Source organism: Ixodes scapularis, unplaced genomic scaffold, assembly GCF_016920785.2.
Source record: "Ixodes scapularis isolate PalLabHiFi unplaced genomic scaffold, ASM1692078v2 PGA_scaffold5__190_contigs__length_132052651, whole genome shotgun sequence".
Classification (NCBI taxonomy): Eukaryota; Metazoa; Arthropoda; class Arachnida; order Ixodida; family Ixodidae; genus Ixodes; species Ixodes scapularis.
In genome coordinates, this window is record NW_024609880.1 from 71,415,143 (window position 1) to 71,438,106 (window position 22,964).

General features: G+C 42.6%; 1 protein-coding gene across 1 annotated transcript in view; it reads right to left on the bottom strand.

The window, feature by feature from the left end:
• LOC8027738 (sodium-coupled monocarboxylate transporter 2) overlaps positions 1-19,267 on the bottom strand; it is a 67,504-nt gene extending 48,237 nt beyond the window's left edge. Inside the window, exons 1-2 of the mRNA XM_029983390.4 lie at positions 18,499-19,267; positions 4,944-5,009 (exon numbers count right to left, since the gene is read on the bottom strand). Coding sequence (XP_029839250.2) covers positions 4,944-5,009; positions 18,499-18,837 — 405 coding nt within the window. The 5' untranslated portion in view covers positions 18,838-19,267. The remainder of the gene's footprint in view (positions 1-4,943; positions 5,010-18,498) is intronic.
• Between the last annotated feature and the right edge of the window lie 3,697 nt (positions 19,268-22,964).

Below are 22,964 nucleotides of genomic sequence, written 5' to 3' on the forward strand. Positions count from 1 at the left end.
ATCAATGAAGTATACAGGTTTGCGAGTGACCGAGCTCCTAGGACTATTTTTGTCACTGTAAACGAAAAAAAGTATGACAATTTGTCACTTATTGTGCCCTAGCAAGACTTGAAGAAGGTGAAATTCTTTAGCACCACTAGGAAAATAGCAGCGCCCGAAGGCGACTGACCGACCGTAAACGTGCGTAGACCTTTTCTACGTGGCCGACGCGTATCAAATGGCAGAGCTTGCAGTATGCGGGAAGACGTCGCTTTGCTCTCGCCACGACATTGGAAGGTATTCACATTTTAGCGGCGACTGCGGCTAATTTTTACTTTGCTTTTTATTTTGTAAAGTTGAAATGCCTCGCTTTTTTTTAAATCTTTTTTTTCGCATTCTCAATATCTGAACAATGAATAACTGCGAACAAAACAATGAGAAAACAAACAAAAAAGTCGGTAGGAGCGGAAAAAGCATCTCCGAAATACCATGGGGATGATGTTGTCTTATAGTTCAGAGTTCAACGCGCATTTCTCGCTGAGACTATAGACGATGCACTAATATTGACAACCTTTCCCACAGATGGCATTTGGAATAAGGAAAGGCGAGCTGCACTGCGCCTCTGCCTACGTAAGATGTCAACTTGTTTTGTTGTTGTTGTTCTTTAGACGAAGTGCGTTGTTTTCGTTTCCCGTGTAAATGATCGGGATGAGCATTTGCAGACATCCGGTAGAGGGGAAACCCAAGACTTCTCTGTAAGAAATCGGGAGCGCCTACTTTCCAGCAAAGAGCATGACAGATCCAATCGCCATGCACAATACAAGGCTGAAAATAACTCTTGCGAATTTAGTGGTCTTTCCCTATTGGAAATTCTCATATATATGAGAAATTTCTGTGTCCAATAAACACACATGAATCATACAAGATATATACGAACATATAAGAACCATATAAGAACTATATAAGAACTACACAAGAGATATAAGAACATGCATGCATCAAATAAGAAACCTGAGAGAAGTTTCTTATAAGTTTCTTATATGGTTCCTATATATCTTGTATGGTTCTTGTACAGTTCTTATATAGTTCTTATTCGGTTCTTATATGTTCTCATATATCTTGTATGATTCATATGTGTTTATTGGACACAAGAAATTTCTCATACAAATGACTTTTTTCACTAGGGTTCCGCTTAATCTAGCCATTTTCTGAATCCTCTAGCTGGATAAATTGCCATTTTGTGGGCGGCGTTATTTTTTGCGCTTTTCAAGCCATGTTAACATTTTTCGTCTAGCAGTCTAAATTGTTTCCGAGCTTTCATTTATGAATCATAAATAACTTATTTTTTTTTGTGGTAAGTTAGAGTCATGTAGTCGCCATCTTTGCTTACTGTCAGCAAATTGTTTTCAATGAGAGTGACACTTGCGACGCCGTTGAGATATTAGAGTGGCACACTTAATAACATATGCTTTTAGTTGATTTATGCGAGAACGTATACATTATTTCTCCAACTCGGCCAGACGAAATGGGCCCAGTGTACTATGCGAACAAATTCACACAGCATGGGGGATATATGATTCTAAGCTTCGAGACTGCTTACTGGAAGTACCAACAGACGATAGACGAGTCAGATACCCTAGATACCTTCGCAAAAGCGTGTGACGTTTGTCGTTGGGGTATCAAATAATGCATTAAAGATAGGAACGATGAAGGTGCATGGCAAGACCACACCTAGTAACACCTGGTGGCATCAGGATCATGCAGTATGGACATAATTATGTGCGTGGATGGGATCCTGTGTCAAATAATCGTAGTTCTATTTATGAATTACTTTATTTGTGAATTTTCTATTAGACTAATTATAGCAGTAGCCCCACAAAAAAAAAGTAAATATTTTTGCTATCGGGATTATGGAACTGGGAATTTATCTGGATTGTATCTTGATTTTAGGTTTTTGCAGAAATGATTTCTTTGTCTGCAATCTCAATTTTTGGTTTCCAGAAACAGTACCACTTAGATTTCCGCAGTTCCACAATCCAGATAGTGAAAAGGTATACTGGGATTTTAGGGGGTAAAGAAATTTGCTTAAAAAGAGTAATTCTTGCTCTTTACTTATAACTTAACGGTTTCAGTTGTTTTCTATTGGAATTTCTATCGCGGGTTTCTGACTTTTTTAGTTGGAATCACTGCTAATAATAAGTGCAAACCTGACAAAAAAAAAAGAATCTGCGCTGGGATAATGAGAGTAGTCAAACGTTGTGATGTGTGTGACAGCGCACTCCCATTTTTTGGGGTTTTTTCCAACACATTTGCCGCATCCTTATTCGCCGAGCTTTCTTCGTGGATTTTAGCGATCGACTCTTCCAGGTGATATACGAGAAAATGAACGCTACCGATTTCTTAGGCTTCTTCGTCAACGTAGGGGAAAAAATGTTATAACTTAAAATGACCGCTAGTTACTATTACTTAGGGGGCGAAGTAGCCGTCGCTTGGTTGCACTAAATGCTTGCCCCTGCGCGGTTGCACGGAGTTAAATGGAACCAATAAGAGACAAAATCGCTTGTAAAAGGGGAGAAAATCCACTAGACATTGCGCGGAATATGGCGAGGATATGTTTCGGTGGCTCCCTTTTATGACTCTTATTCCTGACGTCACGACCAAGACTCTTAGTAGCGAGCAACAAGTTTGGTGGTACATAAAAAGCGCAACGGAAGCCTAGAATTATTACCTTCCTTACTCGACACCGTCAGAATTGAGAGTCCGACCTTTTTCTTATTTCCGTTCATGATCGGAAAAAGTAATCCTACTCAAGACGTCACCGCGAGTGTTAGGTCAATCATACCAGGGCGATCACAGCGACATTTCGGTCACGCACGTCGCCAATATGAACATTGTTTCGTGCTATTTTCGCAAAACGCGGGTATTAACCCATCTTGAATGCAATATGTACGAGCGTATTCGTGGCGAGAAGTTTGTGTATCGCAGCCTGGTGGAACTTTTTGTCACAACACAGAGTGAGCGTACTTCAACTTCCTTTGCTGGTGCAAGCGCATGCAATACCAAGCTTTTATGCACTATGAAAATTAAAACGTTACCACGTGGGTAGCACGTGCACTACTTAGAGTGTGGAAAACAGAAGCGCCTCTCGCGAGCTCTTCAACGCAAATAGACCCTTTTACTGTTTACAAACATGAACCTCCGCTCGCGTCCTAAACGACTTCCGGTCACTCCGTGTTTGCAAACCCGTCGAGTTTGCTTATTTCACTAGTGCAGCAGTGCTAGAAATCACACATGCTACACGGACAACAAAGTTAGATATTTTACGAGGGCTTTCGGCTGTACACTTTAACGGGACCATGAAATTATTTTTCAGCGTTTTCCAAATGAAGATTGCAATCAACATTGAATGTACATAGAACCCGGAGCACAAATCCGTATTCGTTTTATTGCCCCAGTTTTGCACAAAAAAAAGATGAAAACTCACGTCGACTTTTCTCCTCGACTCAACCGGACTCGCCCACCAACATGTGAAATCAGGTGACCGTGACGTAAAGCATGCCTCTCTACCGGAAATGTAAGTTCTCCCAGCCGAGCGAAAAAGCCGTGTTGGATGCAAGCACTGCGTCACACGGTCCTATGTGGTCGTCAACGATCAAGCCGTCAACGAATATTTGAATTCGCGTTTGTGGCCAAAGAGTGCCTTGATGGCACTTACCATCACTTGAGAATGACAAGTTCCATAGTGTGCTTAAAAATAGAGCGGAAGCTTCGAGTCATCGCCTCCGGCGCCCAAGCACTTCACGACCGCGTGAGTTCTCGTTTCGTTTTTGAGTTCAGGAAAATAGCTAAGGAGGAAGAAGTTGAAAAGTCATATCATGGTCCCTTTAACGTTTTGAAGGAGACAAGCTCATTTATAAGGTTATTCAAAAAATGTTAACATATCTTCTACTTCTTTGTGCGTTCACCTGGAGCCTTGGTGGTTAAATGTTTCATCGACATTTCAAGCAGCGGTGTTAAGGTGGGTTTTATTCATTCTTTTTGTGAACCGGGAGTTCTCTAGGACGTCATAGGGTGCCTACCTGTCTGTCTGTCCAAGGTGAAGACATCCATTGTTGCCCTGAATGTGCCAGCGCGTGACGCTCTGGCGCACTCGGTGAGCAACTTGGGCGGTAAAATGGCATCTATGCATTAGACAAAGCTACGTGCTCGAGCTCAGTGACACCGGATTGCACGCACTTCAAAATGCATAAAAAAACGATTGGGCGGAAAAATGGCTGAGATGTCACCACTCAAGCAAAAGCGCGCGTGTGTATGAAGGCACTCTAGTATGTCAACGACTGGAGCACCACCTGGTAGCGTTTGGCATAAAAAGAGTTTTTTTTTTTATAAGATAAATACCACCAGCCCGTGCGTTTTTTCCCCCTTTTTTCAATACGATGTTTAGTTATTTTACAGCTAAGGTTCATATGACTCGTACGTCGCGTTTCTTTTTTCTTGTCAGTCGACAGAAAACCATCACGCGCGCGTTATCACCGTTCACGTGCGCCTTATCATTTATCAAGAGGTTTTCACTGTTGTTTTAATAAAGCAACCACAAGTGTGTCAAAATCACGTGATGTACTTTAAAGTGCGCGCGAACGATGATAAGCACGTAGCGCTCCCCGCGTGCGTTTCTCGGTAAAAATTGCGGTTGCATAAGCTGCCGCGGTAATGGAAGCGTACGAAGTCTTTCATATATAAAAAAGTTTTAATGCGAAAGCATTAACTGCCCAATGGACCGAATCGGCGTTATGAGCTTTTGAAGCCGCGCCAAACCGCACGCCCATGGGCCTAAAATACACGAATGACTTCATATGGAAGCTTTATGAACCCAGTGAAATGACGAACCACTTTTTCTTTATGCTGTAAAAATTACGTTTTGAGAAAATGTCTAAAAAATCTATGACAGTTTCAGAACTACTTACATTGAGGATGAAGTACAAGGAGCAAGCTGTGATGCCAACTTGGTTCCCGAATCGCATTCGCAGATACTGAAATAAAAGAAAAGTGACGTCTAATTGTAAAATAGCTTTCCATAATCGAGCGAGTATTTTTTTCGATTTCACTGTGTTAAGTATTGATACCAGGAAAGCGTAAAATGAATTAACCAGTGTCCGGGATAGAACATTAGAAATACACGGAGGGTCGGACGCTTCTCGCTTCAGATAATAGACCCTTTTCAAAAGGCCGCCCCTTCGTCTGTACGCCATTGCTTGCTTAATTGTACTCTGAGCATTGATTGGACACGAGGGCTGCGTAACCGTTCGGCGAAGACTCGGACCCAATCGTAACCTTCATGCAGAAGAAATGGCGACCATCGATGATGCTTGATGGACTTTTGAAAAGTATTTATTCTCTGTATAAAAAATATGTCACAAATATCTTGAAAGATTTGGAGTTATCGTATGCGTACAGTGACACTGACACGTCATTTATGCTTCCAAAGCGTCCTCAGGATCTATTTCGTTTAGCTATTTCGTAAATCTGGCAATGTAACTTCAAATTAACAAACTCCAACTAAAGTTACAAAACAGTGCGCAATATTTTCACACAATTCAACGTAAGCAATAGCACTGTCATCACCATACGTTTTAAAAATGAAGTCATACAAGAAGTTACAGAACAAACGTTTCTTGTTGAGTGGTTCCAAATGAAACTGAGTTGGGACACTCACATAGAAAGTATGGCAAATTGTGACCGGACGCATGATATATGCATCACACGCTTTGTGCTCCCAAGGCTTATCCGTTTGATTCGGGCAATTTTGTTTTCTAATTTATATTTTTATGTGTTCGGCCATCACACGGAGAGACAAATATTGTAAACACTTACGCAACCCGTTAGGTGAAACACGACGATTGCTGAGGTGTGACATCGGAGCCGCTAAAGTGTCATTTCGGAGCAGACGGGCCGAATTAACGGTAAAGGTGTGAGCGCGCACCATAAAGTCTGCATAGGTGTTCCGTATTAAACCGAGTAACACACCGGACGAAAATTCCATAGCGTTTGGAAGCCGATGAGGGTGTATTTGGTAGAGAGCATTTCAGTTGACTGCATAAGTTTTCGTACGTCACTTCCGAACAAATGGTCACACAAGCTAAACGAAAAGCTCCGAATGAATAGAGATAAGGATCTAGACAAGACGAAGTGCACTCTCAAATGAAGGTGGGGGAACAAACACAAGCTATTACTACCATCTTTCTGGCAATTCGTTTAGAAAGTAAAGCTGAATCACTCAAGTGCATTGACGAGACACTACCGCACTTGCTTTTGCCTTGCTTTCCGATAAAGAATGCATCGTAATATTCTAAGGCAGTTTTATCTGCGTATCTCCCGAGAATTGTTGTTTGAGCAAATTCTGGGTCCCACGGGCACCTTGGACTGCCAGGTTGCCCGGCGTGGTCTGTTCTACTGACCATGGATGTTATCTGGCAAGCTTGTTATCTCGCTATCAGCTGCCCGTGGAATGTTTCGGAGGAGCGTCGAAAAGGATTCGCGTCGATATGGAGCGCTGAACCGCCGAATGTCTCACTACAAACTAGACAAATACCGCTGTAAAAAAAAAAAAATGTTTTTGAGGCTATATATGGAAAGAGATCCGTGTTTTCGGAAATTAATTTTCCTAAAATTCGAGAGTTCAGTGTTGTTGTTGTTGTTGTTTTGCTATTTTAGCTGTCTACTTTTTGTGTGGTAAAAAGATCGGCGTCTATCAGCATTTATGCTGAAAAAAAAATACAAGGACACGGCCATGTGATCTTCCCAAACTTCCGGGGAACGTGGGCGTGATGCAAGTGTTTGATCGAGAACTAAACCAGATAGAAAATGAGTTCACGGATGAAGAAGCGGGCTCGCTGACAGTTTATTTATTTATTTATTTGTATACCTACATCGTCTGAAGAGGCATTATAGTAGGGAGGGGCACATACATGAAATTTGTACACTACAAACACAAGGTCCAATACAATTATCGAAGAAGTAATGCACAACGGTAGTTAGAGGTAACATTGCATTTTTTGAATAAACAGCTCTGACAATGCTGTTTCACCAATGTAACTTGGCAGGTTATTTCAATCCTCAATGGACCGCGGGAAAAAAAGAGCATTTGTAAAAATTCTGCTGTGAAATGGACAAAATTTTCTTGAATTATCTCTATTTTTTTCTGATACATTGGCAGGTTCAAAAATGTACTTGGTCCACGAATTGCGCTATTGTTGTAAAACACTCTATGTACCATTTCGAGACGGAACAATTTCCGTCGTTGACTCAGAGACATCCAATTTAGAGACGATTTAAGTTGAGCTATGCTAGCTCTGAAATCATAATTACCCGTAACAAATCTCGCAGCACGATTCTGTACCTTTTCGGTTTGATCTATAAGGTTCTGACTGAACGGATCCCATATCTCACTGGCGTAGTCGAGGACAGACCGCACATGAGAAAAATATAATGCTTCCTTCAAAGATGGGGGAGCCATCCTAAAATTACGGTTAATAAATCCCAGTGACCGGCTTGCTTTCGCTGTAATATACTCATCATATCTATTCCATCTTAAATCACAAGAAAAAATAACTCCCAAATATTTAGCCTCTGATGCCAGTTCAAGTGAGACACCAGCGATACTGTAGGATGAAGGAATAAATTTAGTTTTTGTAGTGAATCTAACGCTAATACATTTAGATTCGTTTAGAGGCATGCGCCATTTGGTACACCAGTCATCAATTTTGCCTAAATCACTTGAGCATCACAGATCACATCAATGTACAAAATGCAATCGTCTGCATATAATCGAATATGCGAAGAGACGCCTTCAACTGTATCATTAATATATATTAAAAAAAAGGAGAGGGCCAAGTACCGACCCCCGTGGAACTCCGGATGTTATCTCTATATAGGGGGACTGTAAACCGTTAATTAACACGGTCTGTTTTCTTGAATATAGGTAATCGCCAATCCAATTAAACATTTCCAAATCTATGTTTAGTTTGTGAAGCTTGTTCATAAGGAGAGCATGGGGAACCATGTCGAAGGCCTTTTTGATGTCCAGAAAGATACAGTCAACTTGTCGGCCCTTAACAAACGATTGTGAAATGTCGTGATAGAACTCAAGCAGCTGCGTGGTACACAAAATTCCTGTACAAAAGCCGTGTTGAGATGGGCTAAAGAAATTGATAAGACTAAGGCGTTTTATTTGGTTAGTGTAAATAATAAAATCTATAGTTTTGCAGCACACACTTGTCAGTGAGATGGGCCTGTAGTTTTGTACCAGATTTTTTGGGCCAGACTTGTGGACGGGGACGACATTTGCAGATTTCCAGTCCAGAGGTAAGAAGCCACATTTCAACGATACCGTAAAACAAACTACCGAGTAGTTCGAAATAACTTCAGCACAAGACTTCAGGACAGCGTTGCGAATTCTATCGGGGCCAGGTGCTGAACCTCGTCTAATTTTCTTTAGAAGGTTGAATACACCGTGTCTATCCAAATAGATTTCAGACATAAAATCTGTAGAAAAAATCACTTCTTCGGAATCGCGATAATTTCCCGTCACGATATCCGAGAAAACAAACTTTAAGTAATCATTGAAACTGGCAGCCTTTAAAGAGTCATCCTCTAAAAGGCGACCCTGGACCAACAGGGAGAAAATTCCAACGATATCGTTTTTATTAGAGCGAATAAACTACCGGAATTCCTTTGGGTTTTGCCTGAGTTTCACATCTTGTGTTGAAAAGCAGTTTGCCCGGGACGAAGTGCTTGCACGTTTAGAGGCGACAGCTATCTCCTTTAGTTTATTGTATAATGCAGGGTCATTACGAGCTCGGTATTGAGTTAGTGCACGTTTATTTTTATTAAGAAGTTTCCGTAACTAGTGGTTCATCCATGGTTTATTCTGACGACGCTCCGAGGGAATAATTTTCTATGGAATTTTTGATAATTTTCGTGTGTGCGTGCGTGCGTTTGTGTGTGTCTACTTTTGTGTATTTACATATGTGGGGGGGAGTGTAGACAACAAAAAATAAATCTGTACATGAAAAGTTATTTTCGTAAAACTTAGGTTTTCATTATCCAAGAACAGTGCCTACTCGGTTTTTTTTTTTTTCAGTTTTCCCCAATTTTGGTAAAACCAGCTCAAGGGTTACTTTTTGGCGGGGTTTATCGTTCACAACAGATCGGACTTATCCATTGCAACATATTTATTTCCTTTTCGTCACAGATGAACAAGAGTAAATCACTCTAAAGTTATTCCACCATACTTTACCAGAACTAAACTCTTTTAAAAAATCGTTCTTTCCCTACACAATTGACAGGTAGAATTGCTTGCCGACATTGCTTGTTAAATGCATAGATGGGAATACATTTGAGCATTTCGTTTTGTCACACCTAATGAAACCGCCTCCTTCCTAAGCAGTGCTGCTGACCGCATCATTTGCAATGAATAAATATCGAAAACACGAAACCCTTGTATGATCATCAGGAATTCATTCTAAACGGTATTAATTGAAAGTACGAAAAATATTGTACAGGCCCCTTAACCGGAACTATACTGTTAAACATAGAAATCGAAAGACAAATAAAAGGTCAATGGCCACCGCAGCTGTTGGATAGCCCCGCTATTAGCGCCTGCTAAATACCATTCTCTTTCAATCTATTATTTTTCCTTTTCCCAATATTTGCATGCTTCCGGGAAGAGACATACGTCACTGACCTCAAGATGTTACGTTAGCCTTTGTACATAGCTAACACATGCTGCTAGACTCGGGAGGATTAACAATAAGGGCTTGTTCACACGTAGACCGCAGTGTCAACTCATCGCTAGAAACAAAGCTCTAGCTTTACGCCGTATCAGCACTGCGTTACTACTACCGTATTTTAGGTGCATAGCCCGCGGACTATACATGATTAAGAAGTGAAATTTTACCCTGTGCGGATTATCACAGGGGCGGACTATACAAATATTTGTGCTTGTCTAGATCGTTCACCGTGACAAGACGTGAGGAATTTTATGAAAGTATATTAATGGTGATTTAGGTATGTTACAACTTCCTTTGTGAGCTAATACAATATTTATTTGTCAAGATGTGCTGTGTGTGATAATATTTACGTTCGGATTAAGCACTAAGTGAGGAATATGCACCAGGGGCGGACTCTTTAGGGAATTTTCCTTTCAGCCGAAATCATCCTCTCCGGACTGCGCGGTGGGTGCGGACTGTAGTCTGGAGAATACGGCACTTCGACGCATGTCACCCCACCTTTTCTTGCTTACACACAAGATGCAGCACTTCAGCCTCCTCTATACTGACAAAGCCTGGCAGATCGTAACATGGCGCGGCCGCTGAAAGTAAAAAGGTGGAGCGTCAGACAAGAGTCTTGTAACGGGCGCCGGCTGCGGCGATACGCCGAAGCGCACTTGTCCCCAGCGAGTCCGCTCGTGCTTCTCGCGTTCCTTGGGCTACCGCCCCTTTCCTTGTCGGGTTTGACGACCATGTTTTTGGGTCCTTGCCGCTGCAAAATCTGTGCGCTGAATACCAGACTCCCCGAGAAATGCTCTTTGCTACCAGATCTTCGCGCTCCAAATCTGCGACCGGGCACTCTATGGCGCCTTCATGGAACTGCCAGGTTTTGCGAGTATAGAGGAGGCTATGGCAGGCACCCACTAGTGTTGACTCAGCGCTGACGCTGCTGCACTGTTGAATTTGAGTTTTCTCAGCGCTAAGGTGCCTTTGCGAACTGGTCTTAATCGCCAGTTTTTTTCTCTCTCACAATTAAGCTTGGAGCTCACATAGCAAGAATAACGGCTGGGGAATACGTTTGCGCCGGTTTCATCCAGAGCAGCCAAAACGACAACAATGACTTGGACACCGCGAACAACCCTTACTTATGATTGCTACACGAAGCTACTTCTTGCATTGCTTGCCAGGTTGTGCATGTCAAACAGTGGTCCCGGTCACTCTGCTGTTGATGTTTTCGTCGCTAATGCCGTGAACACTACCAACGCTGCTGTGTGAGCCAGGCATCAGTTACAGCTCGCAAAACATCAGACAGATTGGCGGTACGACATCAAACCATACCTCTTATACGGTGCAATATTTTAACTACGGTTTTTTTATACTAAAGGAAAAAATAATTCAAGTCTAAGTCTGGACCGGAACGATGTGTGTTCTACAGCGCATCATTCATTTTAGCTGTTGTTGAGGGAAAACAACTAAAGTGAAGAGCTATACTCCGTTCACCCTTAAGCTGGTGCTAGAAGCTCCACCTTCAGCTTGAGCTTCCTGTCCTTGCTAACACAAGCGTGAACGCGCAGGCACGCGCAACCAAAGCAGTGCGGAAGCCAGCGAGCTCGCGATGAGGGCGGAGCTTCTAGTCTCAGCTTACGGGTGAACGGATGTATATGCACAAGCATAGCCTCCTTTATTCTCACAAAGCCTGGCACTGCACTTTCGAATGATGTAAATCAAGCGGAACCTGAATATTACGTGCCTATTGCCGCTAAAAGTTGAGGTAATGATAGAAAAAATGGCTGGGGAACTCTGACCTTCAAGGTGCACTGCAAAGTAACGAAGAAAACCAAATTCTGCTTTGAAGAGCGTGCCTATCAGTGTCGAATACGAGTGTTCAGTGACGACATTGCTGTAGAGCGTCGGATAATGAGGACATAGAATTTTAGAGGTAGTTCTGACTGAATAGGTGCACTTGACCCTTCTGATCCCTTCAAGCGCGTCATTCTCGTTCAAAGGTTTGCACTGAAGAGCCGTAAATCGGTGGGGCTGTCACATCTTCATAACTGGATGTCAATTACAACAAATAGGGAGATCGTGCATGGTTGGTGCACACTATTGTCGTTAATGACATCATCAACAATTATAGAAGCGATTCTAAATTATTAACTTCTTTCGCCTATTATGTTAAATATACATTAGATTTCTTTTTGATTAAATTTTAATCTGTTGATAGACTCCCGACACTAGTTCGAGCGAACGCGATGCAAATTTAAAAAAAAGCCAGACACGCTTTGCAGGGCCCCTTTAATGCCGCTTCACATATACAGCGGAGCGCTAAGTTAGCGCCTCATGAGGGCTGGAACCAGCGCTCATGTGGCACCGACTTGCCCTTGACGTTGCGCTCGGTTAGCGCTTCAGAAGCCCATCAAGAAAAGAACTTATTCTTATTGTTCAATATATATATTACAGACAAAGACGAAGCCAAGACAGCGTATACTGTATAAAAGAAAACCTCCAAGGATCGAAGGAAGCGAGGCTGGCGCAGCAGATGACTTGCCCAAACGGCGGCTGAGAAAAATGCCTTGGCATGTGAGAACCAGCCTAAAGGCCGGTTCTCACATCCAACCAAGCGCGGACTTCGCGCTGCTCACGTGTCGTCAGCTACTTATCATTTGCCAAGAGCGACAGTTTTGGTGGTGCGATACGAAGCTGGTGAACACTCCAGTCAGCAGGTGTTCAGCGCGAGGCCAGCGCTATGCTTGTGGCGCTCCGCTGCATGGGTGAACAGACATTTAAAGTTCTAAAGAATGCCAACGTGTAAGTCAACCATGATTTTTACTTTTTAGATGTCTATGTTTAGCAAAACGCCCTGTTCGAAAAGTCTAGGAAATTTGTTTTTAAAAGCTCTGGTGTGCGGAGCGCAAGTTCGTCTGCCTCTTTTGCAGAGGTTCTGGTGACGTCAGAACGCCGAGCTCTGATAGGAAGATAGTGGGTAGATTTCAGAGAATCGTGCTTTGAGGTCCACCTGTTATCTTACAATCAAAGGCAATCAGAACTTTGTGTCATTCTGACGTCACTGCAACCCCTGCGCAAGAGGCAGACGACTTGCTCTCCCCATAGGACTGGGAGCGCTCTTCAGAGCAAGCGTCGAACTGCAAGCGCAAGCTCGCGATATCAATATTGTTCAACGAAATAACAACATGCGAAAAGTTCACAAGATTTATTTATGCGAAAATCGATCTCCCCCTTAAATACCTACAATATACTCCGGCGTTCTTAAGGTCAATGCCGCAATCTGATCGTCTGCTAAACGTTAATGAGATGCCATGATAAAGCTTTTCTTGTCATCACCTATTTCGTTTTTCGTTTTTCTTTTTTTTTTTTTTGCAGTGGAGCTGTTAAGTGCTGGTTTCCCCAGGATCGTGTCCCCTGCAAAGAAATGAAGACACCGAACTCTGGACACCTACCGCCATCTATGAGCGACCGCGGCAAGCCACGTATCTGGTTGCCGCCATCACTCTTAGATGGCGGCAGCCTTTCCATTCTGGCTTGTCGACTTGCGGCCGGCCCTTACTTTACATTGCACAGCTCCGCTGGTCTTCCTTCTTTTTCTTCGCTTAACCCCTGGCTGCTTAAGACTTCTCATTGTTACAGATAGACTCTATTCCCGCACGGTAACATTCGCTTTCCAGCTCTAATCATTACCACAACATAGCATTAACAACTTTCGTTACCGCTGACTGCGAGCGCTTGAGAGCAAGGTTGGACTGGATGGCTATACTTTGTTTCACCTTAGGCCAGAGCGTGGCCGATGTTATGAGCCGAAGGGCTAATCTAACGGCGAAAAAGGCGCACTGTCATGGCGTGCTCTCCGCAGTTGATAGGACCAGCGGTGTTCGCCGTCTTTCAGTGCATGCTCCTCCGCCGGCTTGTCCTATTAAGAGCGGAGAACGCCATGACGTTGCGCTTTTACGCTCTTTGATCGGACCTTCGGCTCATAAGAACGGCCACACTCGGACCTAAGCTGAAACCAAAGTACAGAGTTTCCGATCATTTAATATTTTATGAAAACACGAGTTGCTAAAACTCGCCAATACCTCGAGCTATCACGGTGGGGTGAATTATTTTGGGCAAACGTTCTTTGTATTTATCTCTTTTTTAAATTTTTAAACTTTGATTATGCTTGCATCCATAACGTCCAAACAAGTTCACTTTTTTTTTTTAATGTAGAGTGCCGCGGTGTTTGTAAAACATTGTGTATTTAAAAACTTGTCATAATTTTTTTATTGTGCTGGGCGAGTGATATTTAATAGCATTTTGTTAAATTACCTAAGCTCCAAGGGCCATGCGAGAGTGTAGTTACATGCGCTGTACGTGCTGGCGTCTTCAGCAGTGACTGTTCTAAAGCCAAAGCCCAAAACAAAATGGCAATTTGCACGCGTGTTTATTTACGCCTTATTTTAGTTATTTACTTAGAATATTTTATGCAAATAGGGCGAGCTTGGGTGGGGGGTGTATGTACTTCTCGCTTAGATGCGTAATTCACCTGACAGTCATGATGTAAAGGCATTCCGAACGCACTTCTATTCTTGCTATAATCTGACAATTGAAGGGCAAGAGGAGAACAAATAATTCATGGATGAAGAAAGAATAAATAATTAAAACAGGGACAACACAACCACATCTTTCAACTAGCAACAGACGAGTAAACTTTCAACAGCGATCAGCCGACTATACCCAGTAGGAGTAGGGGGGAGAAGGGGAGAGAAGGGAAGATAAAACACGCGAAGTGCAAGTCAGGGTGGTAGGGTTATCTCGGATTTTAAAAATTCAAGCTCAGTTTTCGTCAGCAGGAGGGAAGGGTTTGACACGTTGTTTTTTGCTGTGGTCATGGCGAATGATTCTATGATTTCCCTGCCGAATCTGCTGTCATGCCCCCCAAGGATTTTTATGTCATCAAAGAGGGGATGACAACGCAAACACGAACGGGCATGTATGACTATGGGATGATAAGAATCTGGAGAGGCCTTAGAAACTTCGTTGTGATGTTCGCGGAGTCTGTGATTCATGCATCCGCCGGTCTGTCCTCTGTATTGATGGCCACAGCTCAAGGGGATGGAGCAAACTTTCTTCTTTTTGCATGGAATGAATTTCTTTTCGTGTTTGACAGTGCAGCCAATCGGAATCCGGTTGTTGTTTACTTGTCGACAGAGTTGTTTAAGACGCATGCGGCACGAGAAGACAACATTCGTGTCGAACTTTGAGGCAATGTATTTTATCCGATGGGCTGAATTGTGTACGTAAGGAATGACGGCGAATCGGGCTTTCTTTTTTGTGGCTGGTGACTGGCGATCAGGCCCGCGAATCATCCTTTCCATTACTGATCGGAGAAGGTCGACGGGAAACCCTGCCCTGACAAACCTCATGTGCTGCAATTTGAAGCTATCTTCTGAAAGATCACAGCAAGACTTTGTGAAGGATGAAGAAAACAACGATTTGATGATACCGTGTTTTACCGACTTCGAATGGGCGCTAGAAAACGGTAGGACATTTTTGGCAGACCTTTATTTAAAGGCCCAGCAGAGTCCAGTGGCACTGACATGAAGCCGCAAATCTAGGTACTGAAGACCTTCATTCGATGGTTCTTCCTTCGTGAATGTAAGGCCATCCATGACTTGAACCAACACGCTCTTCTACCATGCAACAAATAATTGTTGTTGTTTTGAGTTCTGCTCGGATAGCTCTTTTTCTCAGAAAACAACAGCCAAAAACCTTTCCGTTTTCTAACCCGTTAAAGTTCATCTAGCTTCCAACGATTTGAGCCTACGACAGAAGACATCCGAACATGAATTATCTAGACGTTTCTCGGAAAGTTCTTCTCAAAGTAAAAATAATAAACACAAAAACTTCCAAAAAGTCATGCGAGTGACGATTGTAAACTAACGGATTTGTTATTTTCGGCGCTAGTCGGAACATCTGTCGAACCTTTGGCGCTAGTCACAAAACGTGCAAGGTCTTGGAGAATACCGAGCATCTAATTATCCCTGCTCAGTCAATGACATTGCAGCATTAGAGAATAAAAAAGAATTAAAAAAACTGATGATGAAGGAAAAAGTAATAACGTACAGCCTAACAATTTTACGTGTTTTTTTTTTGTTTTTTTATCACCGCTAAAAATAAACAGTGCATCGTTGAACTCTCACTCTTCGCCGAAATGTAACGCGAGAGGTCCGAACCGGATACCAAAGATTCCAAAACAACCGTTCTCTCATTCAAAATGTTACTAAAAATTTTAATGGGAAAATTGGTTCTGTTTTGGCCCGTTTTTGGTAACTTGCACCATTCAGCTCTATGTCTTCCAGAGTTCCGTCGGCCGCCATTTTCCTATTTAAATTTTCAAAAAAAATCGCTTCTAACTTGTGAATAAGATAACTTATTTCTCAAACATTGACATTCGGTTGGAGAATGAGCGTTCTGGGGTGCTAGTTTATTTTTGCGGAAAAAAAAAGAACTTTGTAAATATTTGGGCAGACCCAGTATATAATAGGCCACGCCCTGTAATTCTTCAAGAGGACAAAACAGCTCTGGGATCCTGTATTTTTCTTATGGCAACTTTTTGGTCCTTATCTTTAGTAACTATCTGAACCTATGAACGGCAAAATGGCTGTATTCGAAGGATTATAAAAAGATTGTTTTACCTATTTGGAAATATTTTTTTGTCTTTCTGAAATAGTGGTTGTTATTTTTTTGCCCTAATTCATAGGAAAAAAAAGTTTGAGCTTCCAATTTAGAATTGTCCCAGAAACTAAATAAAAACTAAAGAGGAAATGTCGTAACGCGTGGCATTGTAAAATTGCTTTGTGAATGTATAACTGCTAAAGGATTTTCTTTTTTAACCAAGAGCAATTGTAATTGTATTCAATAATTTTTTTTCAATAACGTCAATAGGAATTTGTATCATCGCGCGTAAGTTTCGTGTGTTTTTCATTCTGAATAATAAAGGTCTGAATGTGCGGTCATAAAAAAAAACATTAACATTGATAATGGTAAAAGACCTTGTCTGATTCTGAGTTAGTGCCTTAAATACTTTTTTTTTCGCAACTTTCTTTCGCAACTGACATTTCCCTAGTAAGATATTTTATATGTATCAGATATTTTGGTTCAATAAACGCATAAAATTAAATAATTTTATATAGCAGCTTATAGGATCCTTATACGAACATTTAAGAACAAAAGAGCATGGAAAAATTATAGGAAACTTCTTATCAGTTTCTTATACCTTCTTATAACTCTGGTAGTGTTGTTATATGTGATTATATGGTAGTATTGATCATATGCCCTTATTGGACTAAAAATGTATTACACATTTAAGATTTTTGACTAGGGTTGATACATTTCCTAAATTATTTTCTACCATTGCCAAATCTGCCCTACTAGACAGATTTGGTAATGGTAGCGTCAGCGTAAACAAATGAAGGCAGACGGATGTATATGGTGTTTCTAGGCCTTTAAAAATTGTTTGATGGCGAATCACTTTCCAAATTTTTTTATAATCTTTGCTAGATTTTAAAAAAAAATAGCCAAATTGTTTATTTATTGGCCGCGTATGTGAGAGAATGGAAGCAATTTGTTTATATAACGAAATTTAGATATATACTATATTTATTACCAGTAATCTTTATTTTTTATCAATACTACGTGGCCCAAAGGGCCGTGGTAGTATTGACGTTCCGCAGGGTTCAGAGCTTGGGTTACAAAACAAGACTGATTTCATTTAAACAACATATTTGAATCCAAATCATCTAATTTCATCTATTGTTTTTGTTCATTTTGAGAGAAGACTTAAGAGACTTTTCGCATAAAGTAGGAAATAATTATGCTAAACGACAGGTGGAGCCTACAATAAAAGGGGACGCTTTAAATTCTGGATCGAATGCAAACACATACGTTAATATTTAAGTTTACTATCGATTGCCTATTGCTTAATAATGTACTGATTTTAAGCCCATGGTATATACCTGAGACTTGACCCGAATTAAAAGTTTTGTTGAAAATGTATGTAAATTTTTTAAAGAAACTTTGGTTGTTGAAAACAATTCTGTAACACGTAAAGTCGGTAGTAAAAGACACAGTTCTTAAATTTATTATTTTTGCCAAACATTAATAACTCAAGTCCTGTCTGAGAGAGATGTACCGATCAGGACAATATAATTTAGTAATTATTTAACAAAAATGCTATTTGATTGATAAGCAAGAGTTACGAATAGCCGATTGTGTCACAAAACTCAAGGCAATGTAAAGATAATTACGCTATTTTCTGTATTTTCTAACATTATGAGATATAAGCTTCAAATATATTAAGTTCTCTAAGCCCTATCCTACATAAAATATACAAAAAGCCTTTATATATAAATCAGTGTTGCTACTTGACTGATCCCATCAAACACCTAATTCTCGCCCAATGTATTAATCTGCGCAATAAGCTCGCTTCCTGTCCCTAGATTTATGAAAATCTCAGTATTTCACTCCTGCCCTCGCCTCACGACTGAAGGCATAAACAAATTAATACGTTTTACTTTAGTGAATATAAACGCCTGTTCTCCCCCCCCCCCCCCCCCCCCCCAATTGCATGCCGCCGTGTAAAAAACAAATGCTTAGACCACGGGACTCGACTTTATGATTGCAAGGGATCACGACAAATCATGCACTTTCTCTCAAAGGGACGTAACAGTATCGCGTCAAAATATTTAAGAAGCCTCACCTCGAATACGGAAGTTACTCCAAGTTTGTAGATGACCGGAACAATCACTCTGGAGATGAACGGCATCATAAATAAGGCGGGGATGGTTCCCCAAAGCAAGTGCAGTCCGTGAGTGTAGAAGTGTGCCGTAAAGCCCACCAGGCCGATCGCCGTGACCAACGATGCGAGGATGGACATGGACAGGGGAAGGATGCCCAGAGTCCGACTTCCCAGAAACGTCTCCTCCGTGTTCGAGTGAATTGCGCGACCTCGGAACGCGAATATCAAACCGACGGCGAGGTTCGAAATCATCAGGACTGCGAAAACCACATACTCAGCCACGTGAACCACTGCACCCATTTCGCTCTTTGACTGGCTCGGGGAGCTTCAGAAGTCTCTGACAAAATCGCAGGGAGGCGAAAAGATGTGCAGGTGGGACGGCAGTGGACAAGACGAACCCTTTGATTTTGTCACGATCTCCGACTTGCGTTCATTTTGCTGAAGACTTAGCGAAAAAATATTGTCACTCTAGGCTTCGTTGCGAACGCTTTTTGTTTCCTCGTACTGTCGGTGGTTTCGTTTGCTTGTTCGCTTGCAGTGTTAATGAGGACGAGCTGGCGACAAACAGGGGTATTTTCAATCGTCTCCAAAGAACTCTTTATCTTAATGTTTTACGTAAGTTCCGGCCTCTTTTGCGATAGTGATGAGTGGAGAATACAATCGGTTCAGGGCGTCAATCTAACTCCTCGGCCTACCCACCTCCATTCTGAGATAAGTTCTGAAGCTGAGTGATCACAGATAAAGGAAGCATGGCTGTTTTTAGAGGAGAATGAGGATATTACCCACACGCGTATGACGTAGAGGCGCGACCTTTATAGGCTGCGTGTGAAGTCGGGATATTTAACAGCTGCAACAGCTGCTCGCCGAGCTTGCGCTTTATTTCATGAAAATGCGTTCAGGGTGGCGAGGTGGGGTGCATTTGTTTGGTATAAGAAACGCATGTGACTGGGAAGTGTTAGTTCCAAAAATTTTGCAAAACGAAATAGTGCACAATCGAATACTGTAAGCAGCCATTCAAGGGTAGTCAACGTGCCAAGATATGTAAGTTGGTAAGCTCCACAGAACAGCGTCGTTCGAAAACGGTTTTTCGATGTTGCCGGCACGGGAGAATAGACACGGGTGAATAGCCTTCATAACGCCACCAGCGGCAACCCCTTCACTAGCAACGAAGAAAGACCGTTTTCGAAGGACGGTTTGTTTGCGCAAACGTTTGAGCAATCTGTATGTTTACCGTAAAAACCAGAATCACTTTCCACCGCAGGCTGAAAGTGTCACGAAACGACGCCAGCCGTTCGAAGCATTTCAACTGACTTTGAGCTAGTAACGATGAACGCAGTATTCGTGAAAAGCACCTCCACATTAGTCACTGGCAGGACTAGAACGGCCGGGAAGTCCTTTCAGGTCTCCCGTCTCCAGTGCGAGCTTCCTACCGTTGAAGACACATCGGCGTCTTGTGAGCGTCGAGCGTGCAGCTGCCACAAAAATATGACGGAGGGCAATGAGCGCGTGTGACTGCAGGAACGGATTTAATTTACGACGGTGGCGAATGAATCACCCACTCTGTGCAAACTAACCCCCTGCACACTTCGCCAAGAAAGCAGGATTTGTCTGTAGAATTAAACCTGACAACTAAAACACACACAAAAAAAAGAAAGAAAAGAAACAGAAAACATTAACTCACGCGCCACAGACAGAAATGAATCCCCAGTTCTCTTAGAGGGATTGTCCGGCGACACACGGAAGTTACTACGTTTTGGCGTTGGTCACGTATAGACCTTTCCAGCGGCAGTCTCAAACGAAGCGATTTACAGCGCGAGTTTCTGGTTTTGAGAGTGTAAGTCAGTTTTGCCCGACTGCGCTGGGCTGTGGGTTTTCTCGTCAGTAAGCTGTGGCAGCCTGCGTAGGCGCACTTCCGGACGCTGGTAGCGGCTAAATTGCCTCGTTTTATTTTTTAGTTGTGTTCTATGGCGAAGAGAATTTCTCGGGGTTTTTAAGAAAGCATTGCACTATTTTTGGGAACAAAAAGAAACAAATGAAAGCTATTTTTGGTGAGTCCGTGCGCAACAGAACATATGCAACTGGAATGTGTGTTTCATTTTATGTTGATTTTTTTACGGCACCATACACTTAGCCGTGTCAATCTACAAAGTTCTTAACTGCCGAAAATATTTGAACACACCACAAGATAGCCCAACTGCATATTCCCCGCTCACAACATAAAATTCAACGAGTGTCATCAATCGAACAACATATATTGTACGTACCCCACGGTGCCGCGTTATTCGAACAGGATTTGAGAAAGGTCTCCGATAACACAGCATATCCAATATACAGTGTCGACGATAGTCACTTCACGACGATGGGACGTAATATCCGATTTGTCTTAGGGCCCGTTTTGAAGGGAGTGTTTTTTTTACACAGCACAAAAAATAAATGAACGAACGTGTTTACTTTGTCCCCATACCCCGGACCCTGTCAGCTATTTGTCGCCAAGACCGGGAACATAGCCGGGAAGGCCCCAAAGGAAATAATCCTCGAAGAACGTCGAACTGCCTGCGTCGCGGGCTGCTCGACGTTTGCTTTCTTCGTTCGTTTCCTGCGAAGGCCGAGTAGGCTACGAGCCCTGGTATTCATTGATTCTCACAGTGGAACATAACAGAAAACACGTAATCATCCTGAACAGGCAAATGAAGTAAAACGTTTCAAGGAAAGCCGGCGAACTCCGAATGCCCAATGCAGGTGGGGAGTCGCGCTTACCGGGTTTCCACAGCTCAGGCGCGTGGCAGATATTTCTGGCTGATAGAAGTCGCTCGAGTCGCAAAATGGCGGCGGCCAGAGGGCTCTTTTTCGAAAGGTCTATAGAGAGACTAAAAATAGACATATGCAATATTTATTTCATTAAAATAAACGTCCCGATATTCCTTAAGTCAATCATAAACATCAGTACGAAACTTCACGCCAAATTTCGCAAGTATGTATGGCTGGTCGCGTGGTGACGTCACATCAGGCATGGTAACGTCAAAGTCGCGGGCGTTGACTTGTTCCCGATGGTGATCAACGTGGTTGATGGTGCGCAGAAAGATCATCATCGAAGAATTGAGCTTCTCACAGCGCCGTATATCTTGTCTTTCTTAGAACGAAATTCTTTTACTGAGACAGCAGTCATGAGTTGAGGTGGTCACGTCAGAGCTTTGCAGTTGCCAATGAAAACGCTGTGTGTTTCGCAGGTGCAATCTGAGCAGTTGGGCTCCGCTTAAAATTAAATTTGATGTGTTGCGGAAATTCAAAAATTCGGATATCGAGCGGATGGTGTTCTTAAAGGCAACGACAATATAGTTTAAATGTTTTCTTAAAGACATATTTTACCGGACAGTCCCTTTAAGCGGCACCACACGTGCCTATCCCACGTGTTCAGGTGGCCATTCCCGCAATAATATCTCCATTGATTGAGACCGCTGCATGTCGGAATGTTGAAAGATATATGCTCCTCTCAGCGGTGTGTGAGCACATAACCTTGTACTGGCTCCAGCAGCACAAAAAGTGCAAAAGTCTGGAGCACTGTATATGGTTATTTCATGCGGATGCAAGGAGATCACGCATCCAGGCTTCAGTTGCAAACTTAACGACGTCGGCAGAGCACTTTTAATAAAAAAACAACTAATGTAGAAGAAAGGAAGGCGCGCCATTAGAATGAGCTTTCAGGGGTATTCATCTAGACGGCCGTACCAAGGGACCGGCACATCGCAGCAGGCGGTGACGTCCCGGTCCCTTGGTCCCGCCGTGTAGTAAAGCGTTGCAGTGCACGCTTGAGTCTGTGTCAAGTAGTGAGACTATTATGCCCTCGAACAACAAGTAAACTTCCTCGATTAATGCTTCGCTAATTACCGACAGCGATTGCTGTGTCGACGTGCTCTCCCACTGGGCCGAGCCCGCGTTCCGTTTCCGGTCAGGAATAACATGGCGGATTTGACTCAACCTCACTCTCGACTAACGTTTGGTACCTTCGTGTTCGAAAACCTACCCACGTCCGGCGTTGTTCTATCTGGATTGTCACGTGGCATGGCCCATTGGAGTAACTAGGGAAATTTCAAACAGATCCACAGTGGGCGAGTTAGGAAGAAGATGGCGGACCGCGCGCTAGCAGACGACACGATCGAAGGGAGGAGCATCGAGGGAGGAGGATTTGTCGTTACCTTGCATAGCGTTATCTAGGGACGCTAACAACAAGGAACGACAAAAGGCGCCGGTTTGATAGCGCCAAATTAAAAAAAAAAAAAAAAAAAACACGCGAAGAAAAAAAAAATTGTCAAAGACAAAGGTGTCCTTAGGAAGTTGCCTAATCAACGAATTTCTTAAGAGACGAATAGCAGACGATAAAAATACCTTTGGCCAATGCAATGAATGGCCTACATCTAGTTGCAAAGAGC